We start from the raw sequence: 23351 nt of genomic DNA, 5'->3' as shown, positions 1-23351 counted from the left end.
AATGCTGGAGACCTTCAAATCACATGGACCTGGAAGAGAAGTAGCTGACATCAAGGCAGACTGCTTCTTCCCAAGTCTCCGGATCATGACTTCGCACTTTAACTAAACTTGAAACCCTGTCTTCTTCTCTTTCCTTCCTTTACACGGACATTAGCCTGGAAAGATAATGCCATCATCTGTATCTCCAAGTCCATTGCTAAGGGGGGTAAACTCTGGAATTTAGAACAACTTTTTATTTCAGGCCAGGAGAAAACCTAACCGGACCCCTAGCTTGAGCAAGCAAATGCAATGATCCTGTGAATGAACCCATGGACAGTGCCACCTTAGTGGAAGTGGTTTGTGCCCAACAAGATTAATTTTGTCTATGATAGTTACCACTTTCCTTGGGCCACTAAATGCCTAGATGGCTGGCGAAAAACCAGACAACGCCTCTTAGGTTAGCTAACTGTGCCCCAAACTGTTTACAAACCAACTGAGATGATTGGTTCTCACTGGTCAACTCCACTGAATCTACATCATCGAGTTAGAAAGGACCTACCAGGAGGCATTCATAATTTAGAACTTGCTTCCTTTGGCGGATTCCTGCTTCCCTGCTTAAGAGTAAATGTAAGTAAGGCTTTCTATAATCAGGAACCTCTCCTTACCTCTCGAAAGTATTGCAGAGTGCACTGCTAAAGCAATAGCCGCCCAAGAAAAATCCTTAGACTCCCTGGCCAAAGTTGTTCTTGATAACAGGACAGCCCTTGATTATCTTTTGGCTCAATAAGGTGTCTTTGCTGTGGCCAATTCCACCTGCCGTACCTGGATCAACCCTTCTGAGGAAGCTGAAACTCAGTTACACAGGATCACTGAGCAAGCCGCTTGGCTTAAAAAGGCGACTCGACTCCTTCAACAGGGTCTCTCTTCAACTTACTTGATTTTAATTGGTTTGAGTCTTGAGGACCATGGCTCTGAAGTGCACTCCAAACATGGGAAATGAATCCTACTTATTATAATCACAATAATTTCCCTGGTACATTATATTCTCTCTAAAGCTTTAAATGTGTGTTTGCAGCTGCTAACTAACCACCAAGCAAATGATCTCCCTAAGACTGGAATGTCAGAAAAAGAACAAAGAGAATGACTAACTTAAAGATTGGTAACCTGAAGCAATAACCTGCGAAGATCACAAGCATTAAGCAAAAACATCATGACCTGTGAGCACTATGCAAAGGATCAAGAAAAGCTGCGAGAACTACAGAGTGGTAGCTGAGAGTGGCGCTAATGCCTTAATTTTTTATCACATCTCTCAGTTCGGATGAGAGTTTGATCAAAAGAGGAGAACTGTTAAAAAGAAACAACAGCCCAAAATGGAGTCCCTTGTGCTAAGCCCCACATCAGCAAACCAAGACTTACTACCCAACCTAACGGCCGTTTCAGCCGCTCCCGGGAATGTAGTCTTGACCAGTAAGCCTGGAATTTTCTGGTCAGCACCAGTGAGGTAATGTGCCACAACAGACCCTTTCCATCCCACAAAGGAAAAATGAGGGGATCCCCTCTTTCCTTATCCCCTCCCCCTTCCGCCTGTAAAAGCCTTCCCTTTTGTACAGCTCCTTGGAGCTCCCTTCTATTTCTAGATGGGATGCTGCCTGGTTCGTGAATCACTGAACAAAACCAATTAGATCTTCAAACTTACTCAGTCGAATTTTTGTTATTTAACAATACAAAAGTTTATATGTAATGTACTTGGTATAAAGCATACTGTAACAAACATCTGTGGGCTCACCATGCAAGAACTATAACTCTACCAATGATCTGTACGTACCTACATGTCCCCCATCTCATGCTCCTGGCTTCGTCCTGCCACTGCAACCACAGATAACCACCATCGTACCTTTTCTAGTTCTCATTTCTTTGCTTTTTAAAAAAACATATTACCATAAATATGTGTGTGTTTAACTGTACATTGCTTAGTGTTGCTTGGTTTTTGAGCTCAATAAAAATATCACTGTCATCTTCTGGAACTTGATTATTCCTCTCTCTCAATATTATGTTCCCAGGATACAGCTACTCTGTTACTTATAACTGAAGGTCATTCATTTTCACAGTTGCCAACTATTGCTGATGTCACCATATCTCCATTTACTTATCCATCCTCCTGTCAATGACCATTTAAGTGGGTTTTAGTTGTTTGCTATTTTGAAACTGCTGCCAAGAGCATTTTTGTACATTTCTTCTGGGTTTAACTCATAGGTGGGTTTGCTGGGTCATAGGCGTGCAAATGCTCAGATTTGAGGGATAACGTCAAATTGTTTTCAAGGTGGTCGTACGGTCTGTACTGTTTCCGATTCTGGCTTCGCTTTTATGACTTTGAATTCCGCCCCCCGCCCCCGCTCCCGCCTCCACCGCTGCCGCCCACCCGGGAAAGCGGAAGTGGAAGCGCGCACTCGCCTTTGTTTTCCTGCTTGAGCTCCTCCTGCAGCAGGTCTGTTTGCCGGTTGCCCAGCACGAAGGCGAGGAAGGAGAGGATGAGGGCGTTGAGGATGCCGATGATGGCCAGGATGTACGCCCAGCGCACCGAACAGTCCCCCAGGGAGTACTTCCCGGTCTTGGCCCCGCACATGTCCCGGATCGTCTCGGCGTCCCAGCCATCGGGGAAGATCATGCAGCCCAGCACGAGGCACAGAGCTGAGGGGGCGCGAGGCCGGGCCCGCGCCACGGACAGGAAGGAAAAGAGAAGGGGATGGTTACTCCCCGGAGCCTGAGGACCACCAGAAGCCCTCCTCAGGCCGGGCCCCTCACTCCCACTCCGCCCATGAACCCAAGAGCCCGTTAACCACTTCCTGTGGGCTCCAGAAACTCTAGGATTGGGGATGGCCTCCGGCCTCGGGGAGCAGAAACTATTCCGAACCCACAATGCCCTCTCTTGCCCCATCAAGTCAACTCCTTCTCCAGGAAGCCTTCCTGGAAATACGAGGAAATTACAAACCACAGTCACCTCCTTCAGCATCTTGGCCCTGCTTACTCTCTCCCATCCTCGTCCTTCTTTTTTATTTTTGTAATTCATTCAACAAATACTTATTGGGCGCCATTGTCCTTTCATTTCAAGATGCTGGGGATACGTTCTCATTCAAACGGGTGAGCCCTGCGCTCAGAGAACAGACTGATGGGTTTGAGGCTCGTTCTTCCACTTCCGCAGTGTATGACTTTGGGGACGCCGCCTGTTTGTGTCTGTGTGGAATCCTAGTACTTACCTCACAGGGGGTTTGTGAGGGTTAAATGAAGTACTGCTTGTAAGACACTTAGCACAGTGCCAGGCATTCTCTCACCCAAGCAGTGTCTATTGAGGGCCTACTGTGTGCTGGGCACTAGACTAGGCTGGGGGCCGGGGTACCTGCACTCGAGCCTCTTGGAGCTTGCAGTGCAGTGGGGAGCGTTCCATTAGAGCACAGTTGCTCAGAGGGCTGGGGCTCCAACCCTGGCTCAGCTATTTTCTAGATGTGTGACCTAGAGCCAGTTCCTTCACCTTTGAGCCTCAGTTTCTTCATCTGTGAAGTGGGGATGATGATGGTATTCAAGTGATCGTGAAGATTACAGGAGGCAGCAAATGTAAAGTGCTTGGCTGAGTAAGTCCCAGATAAATGTTAGCTGTTATTATCAAAACTAGTCATAATGATAAAAATAATTACACAAATAAGGAAATAGTTGGCGGAGAGGCTTGGTTTCAGATGGGAGAAGGGATGATGCCAAGAAGAGCCTTCCAATGGAAATGGGCCCCCGCTGGTTCCCTCCTTTGCACCCACTCCCTCTGGGTTTAGTGACCTGCCTCTGCCAATCCCAGCCCAGCGGTCTGGCTGGGTCTGGCTGGGCTCTTCCCGGAGCTTAGTCTAGTAGGTGGGACCCAAGTCTAAGCCAATCAGCATATCTCATTCCTCTGGTGACTGATTGGCTCAGGGAGAGGCACATGCCCCATGCAGCCAATCAGAGCCAACAGGGCTCCGTAGGTGACTGGGGCTGTGACCTTCCCCTTGCCTGCAGTGGGGCAGCTGCGTGACTTGTGAGTGCGTCTGCGGCTTGACGTTGCCCTCTTAGTGTCTGACGGTCCCGCCAGCGACTGGGTTACTGTGTCTGAGACCCGAAGGTTCCTCACCAGGCCCATGGGGTGCTTAACCTGGGTTTTAGATGACAGTGATGACAAAGTGGGGGTGGTGGTCAGTTCTGCCCACTGTCCACGAGGCCCTAGGGTAGGGAGGGGGCCCTCGGCTTTGCCAGCTCCCTCCCTCATCTACCGTGCGAGGAAGTGCTCCCTTGGCCCCTAATTTCCGCCTGGCAGCGCGACGGGGCCGCTCCCATCCACCCTCCCTCCCTAGCGTTTGACCTCCTCCAGCCTCTCGGCCCTCCTGTAGTGGTCATTGCCCCCCCCCCCCCCCCCCCAGGTTGTGCTCCTCATCCCGAAGCAGGGCGCCCTCCTCTCTCCAATGCTCGCCTCCCCCGAGACGGCTCTCAGCTCCAGTGGAACACACGGCTGCTAAGGGCTGGGAAAAGAGCCCCTCCAAAGGGAATGGCAAATGCAAAAAGCCTTGAGGCAAGAATGAACTTGATGAGTTACGGGATTCAAAAGTTCGAAGATGCCCGTTAGACACCCCGGTGGACAGGGGAGCTCAGGGGGAAATTAGGGCTGGAGATGTAAATTTGTGAGCTGTGGGCATGTAAAGCTCTGGGACCCGACGTTATGGAAACTGAAGAGAAGTCGCAGGACTGAGCCCTGCAGCGCTCCAGCATTTATTTACAGGGTGGGAAGAGAAGAGGAGCTTACGGAGAAGGCTGGACCCATCCATGTCCCCATACATCCCTGACACTTTGCAAGACTCTCCAGGCCCCTATCAGAGAGGGCAGGAGGGTGAAATGCCAGGGATGGAGGAACGGGAGACGAGTGGACTCAGCACAGCCCTTCACCCACCCCTAGGGAGCCCCAGGGCCCTTCCCCCAGCTGGTGTGCTCCCACCTCCCCATCCCTGGGGCTCTGAATCCCCAGCAAGAGGCAGGGGTGAAGAAAGATCCCAGGGCAAACCCACCCACTCTCTCGCCCTCCCCTCCCTGGTGCAGTGTTTCCTCTCTCGCCCGCCCAGAGCATCCTCGTCTCCATGGAAACCGCGCCAGTATCCAGAGTTCCCTGCGGCGGCGGGGCTCAGGCTCCTGCTGGTGGTCCTCTCCCCTCCCGCAGCCCCGCAACCCTGCAACCCCGCAACCCAGTACTGGGCCTTCAGTAAGGTTTCTTCCCCGCCTCTGTTTCTGCATTTTCTCTGTCTCTGTCTCTCTGCCTCAACACTTACGTGTGTGTGTCTCTAGTCGTGTGTCTCCATTCTTTTCTCTTCTCCACCCTTTTCATTTTTCTTTGCAAGTCTCTGCACATCCCTCCCCCCTCTCTCAGGCTAGTCTATATCGTGCTCAAGTCAGTCTCGACCCTCCCTCTTCCCTTTTCTATTTAGATCTCTCAGCATTTGACAGTCATTCAACATCCCTCCTCTTCTCTCCTTTTCTCCTTCTCTGTACCTATTCCCTCGCCCTTTCCTCTCTTTGGCTCTCCCTTCATACATTCCACAAATAAATTCTGAGTGCCTATTATGTGCCAGGCACTGTGCAGGGTGCTGGGGACACTGCCAGGCATGGTTTCTGTCCTCAGGAGCAGAGGTGTATGAGGAGGAATAGAATCAAGTCGACACACAAATAGAGTAGTCCTACATGTCAAGGAGTGCTTGGAGGAAGCAGACTAGGGGCTGAGACCCAGAATAACATGGATGCTCGGGGAAGGCCGGGGCTGGAGCCTCTCTCTTCGTCTCTCGCTCACACTCTCTGCCTCTTTTGCTCTGCAGTGTTTTAGGTGGTGACTACGGGGCTCCAGAGGCTGCTGTGGGAATGAGAAACATCCAGAAGTCAGGCAAATGGAGAAAAACCAATCTGAAGGGTTTTCCTCCATCTGGGGGGAGAAAGGAAGAGACCACTAGGGACAGCCTAGGCCAGGGAAGTGACGAAGAGGCTCAAGCATCAGGAGATGGAATGACAAACAGCCAAGGCGGGCTTCAGCATCCCTTGTTGCTGGATGAGGAAACTGAGGCTGAGGTCTTTAGAGTCCAAATTCACGTCTCTTTTGGCAATAATGAGCTGGCTGAAGAGCCAGCTACCCTGAGACACAGACACATGTGCAGGGTGCAGTGTGGGGTGGTTTCTGAACCACAGCATTTTTGACTCTCAGCCTGGTAATTCTTCATGGCAGGGGGTGGGGGGGAAGCGGGGCGGGAGGGGGACCATCCTGTGCATTGTGGGATGTTTAGCATCATCCCTGGCCTCCACCCACCAGATGCCAGTGGCACCACCACCCCCAGTCATAATAATAGAAATGTCTCCAGACATCACCAAATGGCCCCTGAGGGGCAAAATCGTCCCTGGTTGAGACCACTAGTATAGAGGAACGGGCCCCAGGATGGGGCATCTCTACCCAATTACCCTACCGGCCACTGACTTTCCCTGCTCCAAGCAGCCAAGAGATGTTGTGACAAAATTAAGAGTAGTAATATGACATTATTAATAATGTGATAATAATGTTAACAAACAGTATTGAGTGCTTAACTATGTGCCAGGTGCTAAGATCCTGACATTCATGATCTCACTTAATCCTTTAACAAATCTATGAGGTGGGAAAACTGACCCTCCTCATTATATGGATGAGGAAGCAGAGGCTCGGGGCACCAAGTGTCAGAGCCGGTGTCACCCAGTTAGTAAGCAGTGGGATCTATACTGAAACCTCGACTTGTCTTTACTTAATGTTTTTCTCTGAATAGACTCATTTTTTAACTTAGAGGCATTTACTTAAAAAGTAAGCTGTACATCACTAACAAAGAAAAGGAAACCAGGATCATTTGCCATAAATAGAAGGAAGCTATAAATATAAGTATAATGAAACCAAAACAATGTTCTTAGCTTCTAGCTAGATACTTTTGCCTGCCAAATGCGCCGAGCCCGAGGGCTGCTCCCTCCTTGTTTAAAAGACATATTAGTAAGTGTGAGAGGAGGTAAAGACACACCAGCACCAATCTGAGACTTTCTCCTTGAACTTATGAGTCACTGCCCACCTTTATCGCCTCCACAGGAGGCTCAGCTCCATTCTTTACTCTACAACTTCAGGCAAAGTCAGTTGCCTCTCTGGGCCTCAGTTTCTTCATCTGTAAAACAGGTCCATGACATCTGCCCTACTCATTTCATAAAGCATTTGTGAGAAGCCAATGACAGAAGAGAAGAGGTGTGGCAAATTATTAAAGGTGAAGTGGGGGCAGGTCATGGCAACTCTTGGCAGAGTAGAAAAAAATCCTCAACAAAAGAGACAAGGCTTTTTCCAGATATTTAAGAAGTGTTAACAGTGATGGCCTGGGAAAGATAATAAGCTTAATTTTTACATATAACCATGACAGAAACCAAGAGTTTACTACAATAGTTGCTCATCCTTTCTTTTTCACAATTAGATTTTTTAGCTGAGAACTTGCCTGTTGAAAATAAAGACTGCATTTTCCAGTCTCGCTTGCAGGTAGATGACTCGACCACAAGACTAAGTGAAAATGCATGCAGATGTGTCACATGTCTTCAAGGAAACAAGTTTATATAAACAGATCCCTAAGGATGCTAGAGTGTGCTCTTTGCCTTCTTTTTCTTCATCCATTCCTCTGTCCTATGGCCTGGAATGCAGAGGTGATGGCTAGAGCTCTAGCAGCCATCTTCAACAATGAGGACAAGGGCCATGCCCCAAGAGTGGGGGAGCAGAGCTCTGGAAGGAACTAATGACTTCAAGAGTTCCCACACCAGCTCTGGACTGCTGAACTCTCAGCATTCATTTTACTTAAGAGACTAGAACGGTGGGTTTTACCCCAATTATTTGGGGTTTACCTATCCATATAGCCAAACCTAGTCCTAATTGATGTAAAAATATATCATTCCATCTGAATTTTGTAGCACGTGTATGTATTAGGAAAAAAACTTTTTTAACTGCGTGTCCTTGGGCAAGTCATTTCACCTTTCTGAACCTCTGTTTGTCATCAGGGGAATGGTGATATCTACTTCTCAGGGCCATGGCATGGACTGGGTGGTCGCCATCATCACTGGAATGCTGACATGCCTCATTGTGGGGTGTGAAGGCGGTGCATGCTCTGTGCTTGGAGAATGACGTGGTGGTATCCATAAAAATCATAAAGGCCCTTACCCCCTGACTCAGGGATGTACCCTAAGGCTAAACTTGTGCGCGGATGCAAAGGATGTATCCAGGGTGCTCACCGCACTACCATCCTCATAACAAAGGACTGAAATGTCCGTTAAGAGGGAACTGGTTAGATAAAGAACGGTATAGCCATGCCTTGGAATACTACAAAGACTTTAAAACGAATGGGGTACAATTGTGTATGTTGTCATGGAAAATCTTCTAAGATATATTAAGAAATGTAAAAATCAAGGTACAGAATACTGTATATAGGGTAGCCCCATCTATGGTTTTTAAAAAGGGTGTGCATACTCTGGAATGCACTGCAATGGTTAGAAAGAACGGGCAGTCCACAGGACTGACGCAGCAAGCTTTCGGAGACACGATGTCTGCTGAAGAAAGCAACTGTAATTTTTAAAAACTCAACATGTAGACAGTGTTTTCTATGTGCTGGGCATTGTTCTAACTGCTTTATGGGCATGAATTTATTATTATCCCCATTTTATAGATGAAGAAACAGGCCCAGAAAGGTTAAGGGATGTGCCCAAGATCACACAGCTAGAGATATAAGAGTCAGATCCAGCCCACCGGGCCCAGAGCGCGTGCTCCAAACCACTTCTCCTCTCTGACAGGACAAGCAGGTAGAAAGACCATATACAGGCATGATCCCTCTTGTTTCAAAAAAGTAGGAGGTGCTCTATCGCTCCAGTGGGTTGTTATTCAGCCTTAAAAAGGAAAGGAATTCTGACACCTGCTACAACACGGGTGAGCCTTGAGGACATTGTGCTAAGTGAAATAAGCCAGTCAGGAAAGGACAAATATTGTATGATTCCACTTATACGAGGTCCCTGGGGGAGTAGTCAGACCCATAGAGACAGAGAGTAGAACGGTGGAGCCAGGGGCCCGGGAGGGCAGACGGGGAGCTGTTGGTTAAGGGGGACAGAGTCACCGTTTCGCAAGATGAAGAGTCCTGGAGAGGGATGGTGGTGACGGTGGACAACAATGTGAGTGTGCTTAATGCCACTGAATTATACACCTAAAAGTGGTTAAAATGGTAACTTCCATGATGTGTGTATTTTGCAAAAAAGAAAGAAGGAGAAAGAAAGAAAGTAGGGGGCACACAGAAAATGACATATTTTCCTTGTGGATGTGTATGTATGTGTGTATTTAGCCTTTTTGTAATGTTTCAGCTTTTCACAGAGTAAATGTATTCATATATTATTACTCATGAAATTAAAAAACATAATTTAAAATACAGATTTTTTTCAGAGAATATATATATATCCATATATAAGCTTGCATGTTTATAAACGTTTCTGGAAGGACACAGAAGCAACTTAATGATGGTTACCTCTGAGACGTAGCCCGAGGTGGGGAGCAGGAGAGGGGACACCTACTTTTCGTCCTATACCCTCCTGTGCTGTCGACAGTGTTTAACATCTGTGTGTATCATTTTTATAGTAAAAATGATATTATGTCCAGTCCTTTTCCACCCGTTTCAAGTCATGAAATCCTCTTAAGCTTTTAAGAAACAATAAAGAAACTAAAGGAGAGTTAAAAGGAAGACCAATGCTTGAGTTTGAGGATAAAACTAGGATGAGATCAAGAAGTGCTGAAGAATTAGTAAGAGGAAATATACTATATACTCAAGGTTTTTTTTTCTTTAACGCTTGTGCTATAAATGTGCTTTCATACAAAGCTTTTTAACGATGCATTTATGCTCAGCTATTTTAGCGGAGTTTCATTATAACACCGTCACACCATCCTCCAGGGACATCCGCTGAGCTGGGCACTCCTAGACAGAGCCCTCTGATTTTGCTCAGCTATCCCCTCCATGCCTGACATGCCACAGCTGCTCCCCATTACTGGGGAGTCAGACTGGATGTCCCCCAGGGCTCTCTGCCCTGAGAACACTCCGAGGAGGCTTGCTGTGGACTGAACTGTGTGCCCACAGAATTCCTATGCTGAAGCCCCGCCGCCCCCCCCATCCCCCCGCCCCCCCCCCCCCCCCCCCCCGTGATGGTATTTAGAGGCGGGGCCCTGGGGAGGTGACTAGGGTTAGGCGAGGTCATGAGGGTGGGGCCTCAACATGGGATGAGTGGCCCTGCAAGAAGGGACACCAAGAGCTTGCTCTCTCTCCTCCTGCTATGTGAGCAGCAAGAAGACAGCTTCCGCAAGCCAGGAAGACGGCTCTCATCAGAACCCGACACGCTGCCACCTTGATCTGGGACTCCAGGCCCCCAGGACTTTGAGAAAAGAAACGTCTGTTGTTTATACTCAGGCCAAGCTCAGACAAGGCTCCAGGCCTCTGTCCCCTGATGTGCGTCTCTGTTGTGCCACCTCCTGCTTTTTCGCCGTGGCCCCTCCCACTCAGGCCCTGCAGATGGAAGCTCGGCAGGACGTGAGGAACTGGTCTCAGTGAGGCAGAGCTGGGCTGCTGCAGGCCGCCTGGAGGACAGCAGGGGGCTGCACAAGCCACCAAGACGAGCCTTCGGTCCCCTCACCCCCTACAAGTCCCCGAAGGCTCTGTGTGGTAGGTCTCTCTTCAGCAAGAGAAGGGAAAAGCCTACCAATTCAAAGGGGGCAGGTGCCAGAGAGCAGTCCCGCACAGTGGATCACAAGCCTCAAAAAGCTGCTTGCCATAGTGTCTGTGGGAGCCGAGCCTTCTCCATCACCCCCAGAACCCCACCCTCTCCCCAGGGTACTCCCAGCGGAAATGTGCAGATATTTCCCCCAAAGACAGTTACTAGAAGGTTCCCAGGAGCTTGGCTCATAGCCCCAAACTAGAAGCAACCAAATGTCTATTCCCACTATAGTGGGTAGATAAACCATGCCTTCTCATACAGTAGAAGATTCCACATCCACGAGGAAGAACAAACTGATGCTAGTGCAACAACCTGGATGCATCTCAGAGTCACAACCTTGTGAAAAAGCGCGATTCCATTTACAAAGCTCAAAGACAGGCAAAACTAATCTACAGGATTTTACAAGTCAAGACAGTGGTTACCTCTGGGGGTAGCGATTGGACGGGGGCCGAGCTTCCTGATCTGGACGCTGTTTACATGGGCATGTTCACTTTGCGGAAATCGTTCAAGCTGTACACATATGATTCTTGTGCTTTTCTGTAAGTATGTTATACTTCAATAAAAGTTAACTTTAAAAAAGAAAAGGCTGCGGGGGCTGGCCCCGTGGCCGAGTGGTTAAGTTCGCGCGCTCCGCTGCAGGCGGCCCAGTGTTTCGTTGGTTCGAATCTTGGGCGCGGACATGGCACTGCTCGTCAGACCACGCTGAGGCAGCGTCCCACATGCCACAACTAGAAGAACCCACAACGAAGAATACACAACTATGTACCGGGGGGCTTTGGGGAGAAAAAGGAAAAAATTAAAATCTTTAAAAAAAAAAAAAAGAAAGAAAAGGCTGCGTGTATGTAATAGGTAAACATAGGAAATAACCTAAATGCCCACCAACAGGTCACTGGGCAGCACAGGCCCGTGTGAGGGCGCACTCTGCAGTCCGGAAACCGAGGGGGACGCTCTGTGCTGCTGGAACGGCTCTGGATGCCCCGCTAAGGGAAGGGCATGTCCACAGCAACAGGCACGGTGCAACGAGCATTCTGTAAGACGAGGGAAAGCAGGTGTGTGTGTGTTTTCTTGCACGTACATAAAATGGTTCTGGAAGGATTTATAAGACACTGATAACCCTGGTAACTTCTAAGGAGGGGAACTGAGCAGCGGCGGGACAGAGGTAGGAGGGAGGCGTTGAGCGCATAACCTGAAGCGCCGTTTGCATTCGCAACCTTGGGAGTAAGTGACCTGTTGAAGGCGTGAGGTGGGGGGGCGCCGACTGTAGTAAGTGACTATTGCCAGAGATTTTCATTCACTTAGAATGAAATAATAAAAGCAGCAACGAATGGCAAGACGCAAGCCAAATGTAACTCACAGAAATAATGGATTAATCACAACAACATAAAGATGAAAATCTCTAAGCCCCTTTTGACTGAGCTCACCAATTTCCAAGAATTTATCCTAAGAAAACACTCATGGATATGCTCTAGGATTTAGCTATGAGGATGTCCGTCACGTTGTTATTTACAGGAGAGAGATGATGAGAAAGAAGAGGAAGACGAGGAGAAGGGAGGAGAAATAACAAAGGAAGGAAGGAAAGAAAGAAGAACTTACTATCCAACAATTCCGGAATATTCTTTCATACCCTGGAACACCGCTCAGCTATTAAAATTATATTTAGGAAGATTTAATAATACAGAAAATATTCGTGAAATGTTAGGTTTCAAAAGGCTATAAAAATAATATACAATAAAATTTCATTTGTGGGGAAAAATACACAGTTCTAGCAAACAGTTATACAGAGTTACCATGAGAGGCACTATACAAGTACTTTACACACATTACTTCATTTAATCCCCACAACACTGTCTGGAGCAGGTACTGTTATCATCTTTTTACGGACGAAGACACTGAGGCACAGAGAGGTTATCCAAGTTATCCAAGGTCACACAGCTGGTAACCAGGATTTGAACCCAGACAGTCTGGCTCCGGGGCCTGCTTATAACCAGTACTCTATACTGTTTTGAGTGTAAACCAAGCAGTTAAGAATGACTGTTTCTGGGAGAACGATATTATGGATGTAATTTTGCTCTTCTATATTCTCCAATTTTTCTACAAAGAACAGTGATAATTTTACAAAGCAGTAAAAGTCTTAGAAAAGATGAAAGACACAGAGAAGCAGTACAGTTGTGTGTCGTTAAATGACAGGGACATGTTCTGAGAAATGTGTCGTCAGGCGATTTCGTCGTTGTATGAACATTGTAGAGTGCGCTTACACAAATCCAGATGACACAGCCTCCTGCACACATAGGCTGCATGGCACTAATCTTATGGGACCACCGTCACACGTGAGGTCCGTCCTTGACCGACACATCGTCTCGCAGCACGTGGCTGTAAGTACAGAATGCACAACCAGCTGCTTGCACCCTGCGAGTCCCTCCTTCAAGTTTAGGAAAGCACCGGGCTGAGTTTGGAGCTGAGCGGAGCCCAGCAAAGGGTTTGCATCTGCTCTGGGACCACAGCTTTCCAAGGGAACACTTCCCCAGGCCCCGTGCACTAGGGGGCTGTAGGGAGAACCTCTGACAGAGAGAGCCCCCCAGGGGAAGGAGGTTGTCCACATGCCCCTCCCTACCAGGTCTGAGCCCGGGTTCTCTCCCGGTCCCCCACACGCCAGGGCAGGGGCTTATCTTGCATGAGAGACTGGGCCTCTCCTAACAGTCAACCCCGACTTGCTGGCTTTGTAGATCAGGTCCCATCTCAGTGCCTTTATCAGCCAGGGATGCTGGGGGTTGGGACTCCTGCGCATGGGCTCCCCACCCTCCATCCAGCACCCAAGTGCTAGGAGGCACCCTGATCCCTCCGCTTCCCTCACCCCACACATCCAATCCATTCCTAAGGCCAACTGGCTCACCCTCCAAAAGGCCAAGAGGCTGACCTCTTCTCTCCATCTCTACTGCCACTACCTTGTCCCAGCTGCCATCATCTCCCTCCCGGATGACCGCAGTGGCCTCCTAACTAGTTTCTCTGCTCCCACCCTTGCCCCATCATTTTATCCTCCACTCACCATCCAGAGTGAACTTGCAAAAACCGATGGTGTCACTCCCCTGCTTAATGCCCTTCAAAAGCTCCCTGTTGCACTTGGACTAAAACCCTGACACCTGGTCCTGCCCTACGAGGCCCATAGGCTCGCTCTACCTTCCCCTCGAGCCATTTGGTCTCTCAGTCCCTACAAGCCTCCTTTCTGTCCCTTAAAACATGTCAAGTTCATTCCCACCCGGATGCCCTTGAACTGACTGTTCCCTCTCCCTCGGACACTCTTCCTCTGAGTCACTCAGTCCCCAGCTCATGGATCCTGATCTTGAGGAGCTCATAGTCGAGTAAGGAGACTGTTAACACAAATAATCGTATCTGGTGTCACAGCCGCTGTTACAAAGAGATGGGACACCCATGACTTAGTGAGTTGAGGATTTGGCAACAGTATTTACTCCTACCCCCCACCCCCCACCCACCCTGCATGGAGCTCACGGCCTCTTAAATAACCTTTGCAGCCCCCATTGCCCTGGCTCAGCTCTGCCACACTCGTCAGCAGGATTTGCTCTCCCCGCATCCTGTCACACTCCCTCCAGCTCTGGACAAGGCTCTTCCAGGTGGCTCCTTCCCTTCCCAGTCCCCCTCTGGCTCCTCCCCAAGATGTCCTTCCTCAAGGCTGACCTTCTTCGCTTCTCAGTTGCTAATTTGAGCAGCTGCTCTGGCTCCTCTCTCCAAGCCTCCTTTTCTGGCTCCTCCTCCACCTGCCTCTTAAAGGTTGGTGTTTCTGGGCTGTCTCCTCTTCTCCCTCCACACATTCTCCAGGGCAGTTTCACCCACACTCAGACTCATGATGACGCCTCACACCTACATCTCCAGCTGAGACCTCTCTCCTCGGCTCCAGATCCCAACAGCCAACTGCTTGCTGGACCTTTCCTCTTGCATATCCCACAGGGACCTCAAATTTAACGTTTCCCGACTGAACTGATCTTCCTCCTACATCCGTTGGGAATGTCACTCCAGAGACCCAATCATCCAAGGAGGAAACCTGGAGTCATCTGCAACACTTGCCTGTCCTCACCCCAGCACACCAGCTGGTCTCCTAAACAGCTCTCCCCTCTGTCTCCTTCTGTCCCTCCCCAGCCTTAGCACTTCTCACCTGGACCACTGCCACCACCTTCTCCCTGGGCTTCCCACCTCCCCCCAGCACTCCATCCAGTCCATTCCCTGCAGCGGCCAGCCAAGTCATCTTTCTAAACCCACATCTGGCCCTGGTTTTCTCCCATGCCTAAAAGTGATTGCCCATCACCCAGGGATAGGAACCAAACTCCTAGGCCTGACTGTCAATGCTCTTCATAAGCCAGCCCTGCCTACTTCTCCAGGCTTGTCTCCCAATTCTTCCCACTTTTCAACATTTCCTCCCTTGGCCTAGCTCAAACTATGGAATGTTGGAGCCAAAGTGATTTGACCAAGTGATTTGACCAAGAGCAGCTAATGAAAATCACTAACAGTTATTTAGGGTCTCCTTTGTGCCAGGGCCTAGACACATATTCACAATCAATCCTTCAACAGTCCCATGAGGCAGTTTACTATTATTATCCCCATTTTATAGATGAGGAAACTGAGATTCAGAAATTGCATAACCTTCCTAAGGACATTTAGTTGGTAATGCCACACTCAGGATTCAAACTCAGGTCGTCTGACCACTGAATATGCTGCCTCAAAGGAGTAGGCAGTGGAGCTAGGACTTAAATCAGATATCATCATTCATTCATTCAATAAACACTCATTAAGCGCCTACTATGTGTCAGGCACAGACTCCTGATCCAGGGCTCTCATTATGCCATTAAACTGCTCTGGGATTAAAGTCACGTTGATGATGATGAATAACATGAAACTGGGAATGAAGAGAAAAAGATAAAAATAAGAGGCTTTCAGAATAAAAATAGTCTGGCCCTTGTCCTCTTGACACCTCCAACCCATCCTCTCCACCAACAACCAGACCCGGCATGTTTCTCCCTGCTCAAAATACTTCAAAGCTTTCCAGGTATTATACTAAGCCTGGGAGCCATAAAGGAGGGAACTGATGATTTGTTTATGTTGAGAAAACACTAATTTCACCGTGGGGAAAATATCCATAGACAATGTGAGAAGGTAAACTGGGAAACAACGTTTGTAACTCATGTCACAGACAAAGGGCTAACTTTCGTAACATATAAAGAATTCTTACGAATCAAAGAGCAAAAATACCACAAACCTGATAGAAAAATATGTATGAACTGAAAGTTGACAGAAAAAAATATATAAAAGGTGCTCGGCCTCATTCATAGTAAGAGAAAGGCAAATTACTACTATAGGAGTATTTTTTACCCATTAGGTTGGCAAAACTAAAATATTTGATAACACATTCAGCTGGCAAGGATGTGGGGAAACAGGGACTTTCACACCTTGCTGCTGGGACTGTGAGTTTGTACAATTTCTACGGAGGGCCTATGGCAGGATCTGTAAGGCTGTAAATATACAGACCATTTAATCCAGCAACTGTGCTCTAGGTCTTTATTCCACCCCTGTGCTGACATAGGTACCAAATCATTTGTAAGCAACATCATCCATTGAAATATTGTTATAGCAAAATATTGTAAAGAATTTAAATATTGATTAAATAAATGACGACACGTCTACACAAAAGTATATTATGCAGCTCTTTATACACTGATACGGAACAGTCTCCAAGATGTATTACTGAATGAAAAAAGCAAGACAAACCAAGTGTTTAATATGCTACCATTTGTGGTGGTTTTTAAATATATCCACAAGTTCTTTGATATCCTTCCCTTCAAGAGGAGGAGCTGAGTTCTCCTCTCCTTAAATATGGATGAGATTTAGTAGCTCACTTTTAATAATAGCGTGTGGCAGAAGTGATGGTAGGTGATGTCTGAGATTAGGACAGAAAAGGCAGTGTAATGGCCAAAACAATCTTGAAAAAGAAGAACAATTTGGAAGACTCACACTTTCTGATCTGAAAACTCACTCAATACAACAGTAATCAAGACGATCTGGTACTGGCATAAGGTAGACATATAGATCAACGGAATAGAATTGAGAGTCCAGAAATTAACCAATGTATCTACAGTCAACTGACTTTTGACAAGAGTGCCAAGACCATTCAATTGAAAAAGAATAATCTTTTCAATAGATGGTGCTGGGATAACTGGATAGCCACATGTAAAAACATGAAGTGAGACCTTTACCTTACACCATATAAAAATTAACTCAAATGGATCAGAGACCTAAATATAAGAGCCAAAGCTATAAAACTCTTAAATGAGAACGTAGAGGTAAATTTTTGTGACTTTGGGTTTGTCAACAGAGTCTTACATATGACATAAAAAACACAAGCAACAAAAGAAAAGATAGATAAATTGGACTTTGTACAAATTGAAAACTTTTGGGCTTCAAAGGACACTATCAAGAAAGTGAAAAGACAGCCATAGAACAGAAGAAAATACTTGCAAATCATAGCTGATAAGCTTAAATCTAGAGTATATGAAGAACTCTTACAACTCAACAATAAAAAGAAAAGTAACCCAATGAAAAAATGGGCAAAAGATCTGAATAGATATTTCTCTAAAGAAGATATACAAATGGCCAAAAGGCACAGGAAAAGATGCTCAACACCACTAATCATAGGGAAATGCAAATCAAAACCACAATGAGACACCAGTTCACACCCAGTAGGATGGCTAAAATCTAAAGTCAGATAATAACAAATGCTGATGAGGCTGTGAAGAAACAGGAGCCCTCATACACTGCCGGTGGGAATGTACAATGGTGCAGCCACTTTGGAAAACAATCTGGTGTTTCCTCAAAATGTTAAATATAGAGTTGCCATTTAAGCTAGTAATTCCACTCCTAAGTATGTATCCAAGAGAAATGAAAATGTGTCCATACAAAAACTCGTACACAAATGTTCACAGCAGCATTATTCACAATGGCCAAAAGGCTGAAACAACCCAAGTGTCCATCAACTGATGAATAGATAAACAATATCCATACAATGCAATATTATTCGGCTCTAAAACAGAATGAAGTATGGATACATGCTACAAAATGAATGAACCTTGAAAACATTATGCTAAGTGAAAGAAGCCAGTCACAAAGACCACATATTGGATGATTCCATTTATGTGAAATGTCCAAAACACGCTAATACAGACAGACAGGAAGCAGATTAGTGGTAGCTTAGAGGCTGAAGTTTAGGGGGTGATAGCTAAAGGGTACTGAGGCCTCTTTTTGAGGTGATGAAAACATCCTAAAATTGATTGTAGTAATGCTTGCACAACTCCATGAATATGCTAAAAAGTATTGAATTGTATACTTTATATGAATGAATTATATGAATGATATCTCAAAAAAGCTGTTACCAAAAAAAGGCGAGTGGCCAGCGTAGCTTCTTCCGTTTTCTTTTCTCTCTCTCTCAGATCACTCTTTCTGAGGTCTCCCGTCAACACATGAGTGCACTTAGACGCGGATCCAACCAGCCCTAGTCAACCTTCAGATGACCACAATCCCCACGGAGGTCTAGGCTGCAACTTCATGAGAGACTTCGAACCAGAACTGTCTATCTAAGCTGCCCCCAAATTCCTGTGACTCAAAGAAACAGAGATAAGAAAAGTTTGTTGCTTTAAGCCACTAAGTTTGGGGTAATTTGTTGTGCAGCAATAAATAACTAATACGCCATTTATATAAAAGAAATATTGTTTGCTTTTGCTTGTGTATTTATGGGATTTCTTGGAGAGGATACTCAAGAAATGGTAACAGTGGTTGCCTCTGAGAGAACTCTGGGAGGATCATTGAGGGGTTAGGGGAAGAAAGGAGACTTACATCTGATTGCACACCCTTATTACCTTTTGAATTTTGTATCATGTGCACGTATTAACTTTTCCAAAAAGTAAATAAAAGCTTGGAAAATACTTAAACAATTTTTTAAAAGTCAACAACTGTTGGCTGCCTACAAATAAAGTCTGAATCCCCCACCACGCCTTAGAAGGCCTCCAAGATCTGGCTCCCCACTCTCTACTCTCACCCCTCCTTGCCCTAAGTGCTTGTAATCCCCAAACACACCAGGCTATTTCCCACCTCCATGCCTTTGATCATCCTGGTTCTGCCTGGTTGCCCTTCTCCCTCCTTCCCATCCTTTAAAACTCAGCTCAAATGCTGTTACTTTTTGGAAGACTTCCCTGGGTGTCCTTAACTGTATCAGAAGTCCCGTTCATGCCCCCAGAATACCCTGTGTGTGATTCAATCACTTCATAGTGTGATGATCTGATTTCTCTCTGGTATCTCCCATTACACTATGAGCTCCCTGGGAGCAAGGACACTTGCTCAGGGTTCCCAGAGCCTAGCACAGTGCCTGACACACAGAGGAGACCATTAGTGAAGGATTGATGTGAGAAAGAAAGGAAGGGAGTAGGGAGAGAGGGGGAAAGGCAAAAATGAAAGAAGGGAGGGAAGGAAAGTGGAAGAAAGGACAGAAGGAAGGAAGTGAGAGTTGAGAGAGGAAGAAAGAAAATGAGGGAGGGAGGAAAGAAATTCCCCCAATGTGCTCAGCAGTGTCATAAACGTACAAGACTTATCGGATGATTAAAATCCCAAACCAAATCTAAAACAAACCCCAGGGAAATGGGGAGGAGTGTGGATGCCCATTCTAAGCTGCAGGGACAAGAGCTCCTGTCATTGCTGCTCCTAGCCCAGGGAACCCCACCGATTAGGAAACACATCTGGAAGGCTGGAAGACGCCCACCTCTGGATCACCAGCCAGCCCAGCTGCTGCCTCCAGCTCAGTCCCCCCCAGCTCCCACTCCATCGCACACATTCTGTTCTCTGCTGTGACTCCAGCACCAGGGCAGTGCCTAGCACACAGTAGGCACTCAATATTGAATGAATTGTGGTCACAATCATCTCCTTTCTGTGGAAGGAGGAGTCTCACTTTGTCATTGTAACCTTGTCTCTTCCTTTCTCTGGGACTCAGTTTTTTCATCTATAAAATGAGGGAGTTGGGCCAGCTTATTGGTCACACCCTTTCCAGCTGACAGTTTATGACCCTCAAGGCCTTTGACCATCCCAGTAAGTCCAAACCCTTCCACCTGAGCATCAAGGGCTCCTCACAAGCTGTTCTTCACCTGGACTATGCCACAGGAATAACGGTGACCATTTATTGAGTGCTTACTGTACACTAGGAATCACACGCGGCATTTACACCCATCATTTTGCTTATTTCTTTCTACCACCTCTGAGGTAAACACTATAATAATCTCCATTTTATAGATAAGGAAACTGAGACTCAGAAAGGAAAACCCACTTATCCAAGGCCACACAGCTGGGAAGTGGCAGAGCGGGAATTTTAAATCCTCTGCTCTTAAACCTCTACCCCACGCTGCCCCCTCAAACCATCAACCAGGCTTCCAGCCTGAGTTTCTACTCCATCCAGGAACCTCCCTCTGGCTAAGCTCACCTGGCCCGCGGGTAAACATTGAGTACAGAGAGCTTACAGCTGTAACTTGTAATCTGTAAACTCATGTCCTGGGTTCCAGTTTAGTGGTAAGAACAGGTTCTAGATCCATTCATATTTGCATTGTTTCAGTTCCACCTTTCACCAGATGTGTGACCTTTGGGCAAGTCATTTTAACAGATAAAGATTAAATGACACAACGAATGTGAAAGTGCCTAGCATAGAAGCTGGCACATTGTATGTTCTCAGTAAATGGAAAGACCAGGTAAAGAATAGCAGAGGTGTCCTGAGAAACCCTGAAAAGCTGACCCTAACTCCATAAAGAGCCACCTGGATCTTCCCGCCTCTTTACTTAGCATTTGACAAAAACATCCTGCCACCATCCCCACCATTAATGCTGCTTTATAAATCCTTGGGCTTTAGATTCAGACAGACCAAGTTACAATCCTGTCTCCACTACTTGCCACTTGTATGACCTTGGACAAATGACTCTTTCCTCTTTGAGCCTCAGTGTTCTTATCTATAAAATATTAATAATGGTACCTACTCCATCGAATTGTTGTGAGGATTAAATAATACTATGCATGTAAATGGTTAGCACATGGTCGAGCATAGAGTAGAGGCTCAGAAAACGTTAACTATTTTTCCTGAATGATAATGACAGTCATAGTAGCTCCCAACTGCCTGCTGACTAATGTCCAAATTCCTTGACCCAGTATTCAGAGCATCGCGCTGTGGCCCATCATTCCCTCCTGGCCTCCCCTATGTGAATACCACTCAAGCCAGATGTGGCTTTCTCACGTCTGTGTCTCTGCCCGTGATCTTCCTCTCCATTCAGAATGCTCTCCCACACCTGTCCACACCCTGCCCAACTCAAGCCTCACCTCCCGGCTAAGCCAGCAGCCTCCTCAGTTGCCCTGGGTTTCCTCAGCACTTACAGGCCAGAGCATAACAGTGCTCAGACCATCCAGGGTGAGGCTTCTGTCTGCATTTGTCTTACCTACCCTCTTTCAGGGTTCATCCTTGATTTCCATTTTGGGGAACTGACCTTTCTCCATTATCAATCCATGTGTTGGCAGGGATGGGCATGTGGCCGAGGGCTTAGAAAAAGTTGCAATTATTAATTAAGAGGTAGACACTTGACCAAAGCTGAGCCAATGAGACTCAGCCCTGGAACTTTTACTGGAGCCATGGAGTAACAAGCATTCATAAGCTGAAGCAATGTAAATTCAGAGCCGCTAGTAGCCTTATTTATCACCTTCAAGAGAGAAGTAGACTTAAAAATGAGACCAAGAAATGGAGAGAAACATGTTCTTAATGAGCATCTGGATCCACGCATGCCTGCAGCAAGATACTCTTGAGTTTAAAGTTGTGTGAGACAAAAACCTTACCCTCTTTATTTTTATTTATTTAGGCCAGTTTGAGTTGCGTTTTAAGCCACTGAGAGATTGCTGATCAATATTGTGATCCAACTACATGGTAAGCTTCCTGAGAGCAGGAATTGTGTCTTACAGGCCTAAGATCCTTGGGGACAGGGAAGATCTCAGCCTTACAGCACAGGGACGATCATGGAGCAAGTGAGGAGTAAACAAAGGGATAAGTATCTCTTTGCATCTTCCCAGTGGTCCAGTGCAGTGTGCTTAGAAGACTCCAAAATACTTGAACAAAATTTCACTTGAACAAGAGCCATACAACAGACATTCGATTCTTATCTGATACAAACAAGGCCTTTTGCTTCTCTGCAGTTCCTCTGAGGATGACTGATTTCTCACTTTCTGGATGGAATGATCTTGGTGAAAGAGTTGTTCTAGGAGCCCCATGGGCTGAAAAAGATACTTTAAATCCACTAATCTAATTGATTAGTTTCCCACTGTATAGAGGAGAAAACTGAGATCTAAGATAAAAACAATCGCTTAACACTGCACGGTGAGTCACAAGCAGAGCCAGCCAAGATCCCCCATCCCATGACTCGTAGTGCAGTGCTCTGGCCCCTGTCCTGGTGTCACTTTATTAAGCAAAGTGAATCAGTCCCTTACCCTGAGAACTCAGAAATCTCTATGCAAAATGGAATAAACTGCTCCACTCTGCTCACTGGACCCCCTCAACCCTCAGCGGTGGGGCAGGAACACAAGGGAAAAAGCACTGGGCCAGGAGTCAAGACCTAGTTTACTCCCTTCTGGCTGTGTGACTGTGGGTAGGACCTTTTCCATAGTATCAGTCTCCTCTCTCTAAGATGGAGGGGGGGAAAGTGAGATTTGAAGGAGCTAATCGCTAAGACCCCTGAAATTCTATAATTACATGGGGATAGTTGGACAGTTCATCAAATCCCCAAGATTAAACCCACATGGATTACAGAGAATTGGAAGGCTAGAGGTCAGCATCCCATCTGCAGACTCAAAATCAAGGTTGAGGAATTAGGGATCCGAGCTGAGCATATATTCTTTCCAGCTTGCTTTTGGAAGAAGAACAGAATGGAGATATATAAAATCACCTTCTGGGTACCACTGGAAATATGGAGAGAAAACCCCACATCCTACAATTCTCCTTTCTCATCTTCTTCAAAGATCCTAAAAGACCCACATCTAAGTTGAACGGAGTGAGACGTATTTGAAACAAGCCCATTAGAATGTCTGCATCTGAATAAATGCTGCCTTCTTCAATGCCGCCCTTTTGGGAATTTGGGCATTTCTTCTAGTGGGCAGTAATCCCTCCCTGCATTTGTTAAAGTCCTCTTGGGGAAGGAAACCACCTCAGGATTTTGCCCTCACACCTTGGCTCTCATCCCAAGTGACAATTCTCAACATGATCACCCATCGTACTTTCTACACTTGGCTCAGTGACTTCCAGCCATTTCCAAAAATCATATTCCTCCTTCAAGAGATGGAGTTTCCTCTCAATGATGATGTTCAAGAGAATACACTCCATGCTCCGAAGACAATTCCCTACAATGTTTTGAGCGGTGGAATCATCAACAAATAATATAACACCTCCTCCTGGGGGTCTCTTTTGAAGGGGCCCACACTTGTTG

At 46.7% G+C, this 23351-nt stretch overlaps 1 protein-coding gene across 1 annotated transcript in view; it reads right to left on the bottom strand.

Moving 5' to 3' along the window:
- Positions 1-23351, bottom strand: part of LHFPL4 (LHFPL tetraspan subfamily member 4) — a 33139-nt gene that overhangs the window by 8343 nt on the left and 1445 nt on the right. Inside the window, exon 2 of the mRNA XM_046652320.1 lies at positions 2431-2667. Coding sequence (XP_046508276.1) covers positions 2431-2667 — 237 coding nt within the window. The remainder of the gene's footprint in view (positions 1-2430; positions 2668-23351) is intronic.

This window comes from Equus quagga, chromosome 1 (assembly GCF_021613505.1).
Source record: "Equus quagga isolate Etosha38 chromosome 1, UCLA_HA_Equagga_1.0, whole genome shotgun sequence".
NCBI lineage: Eukaryota > Metazoa > Chordata > Mammalia > Perissodactyla > Equidae > Equus > Equus quagga.
Note: the sequence above shows the minus strand (reverse complement) of the source record. Positions and strands in the feature narration are given on the sequence as shown.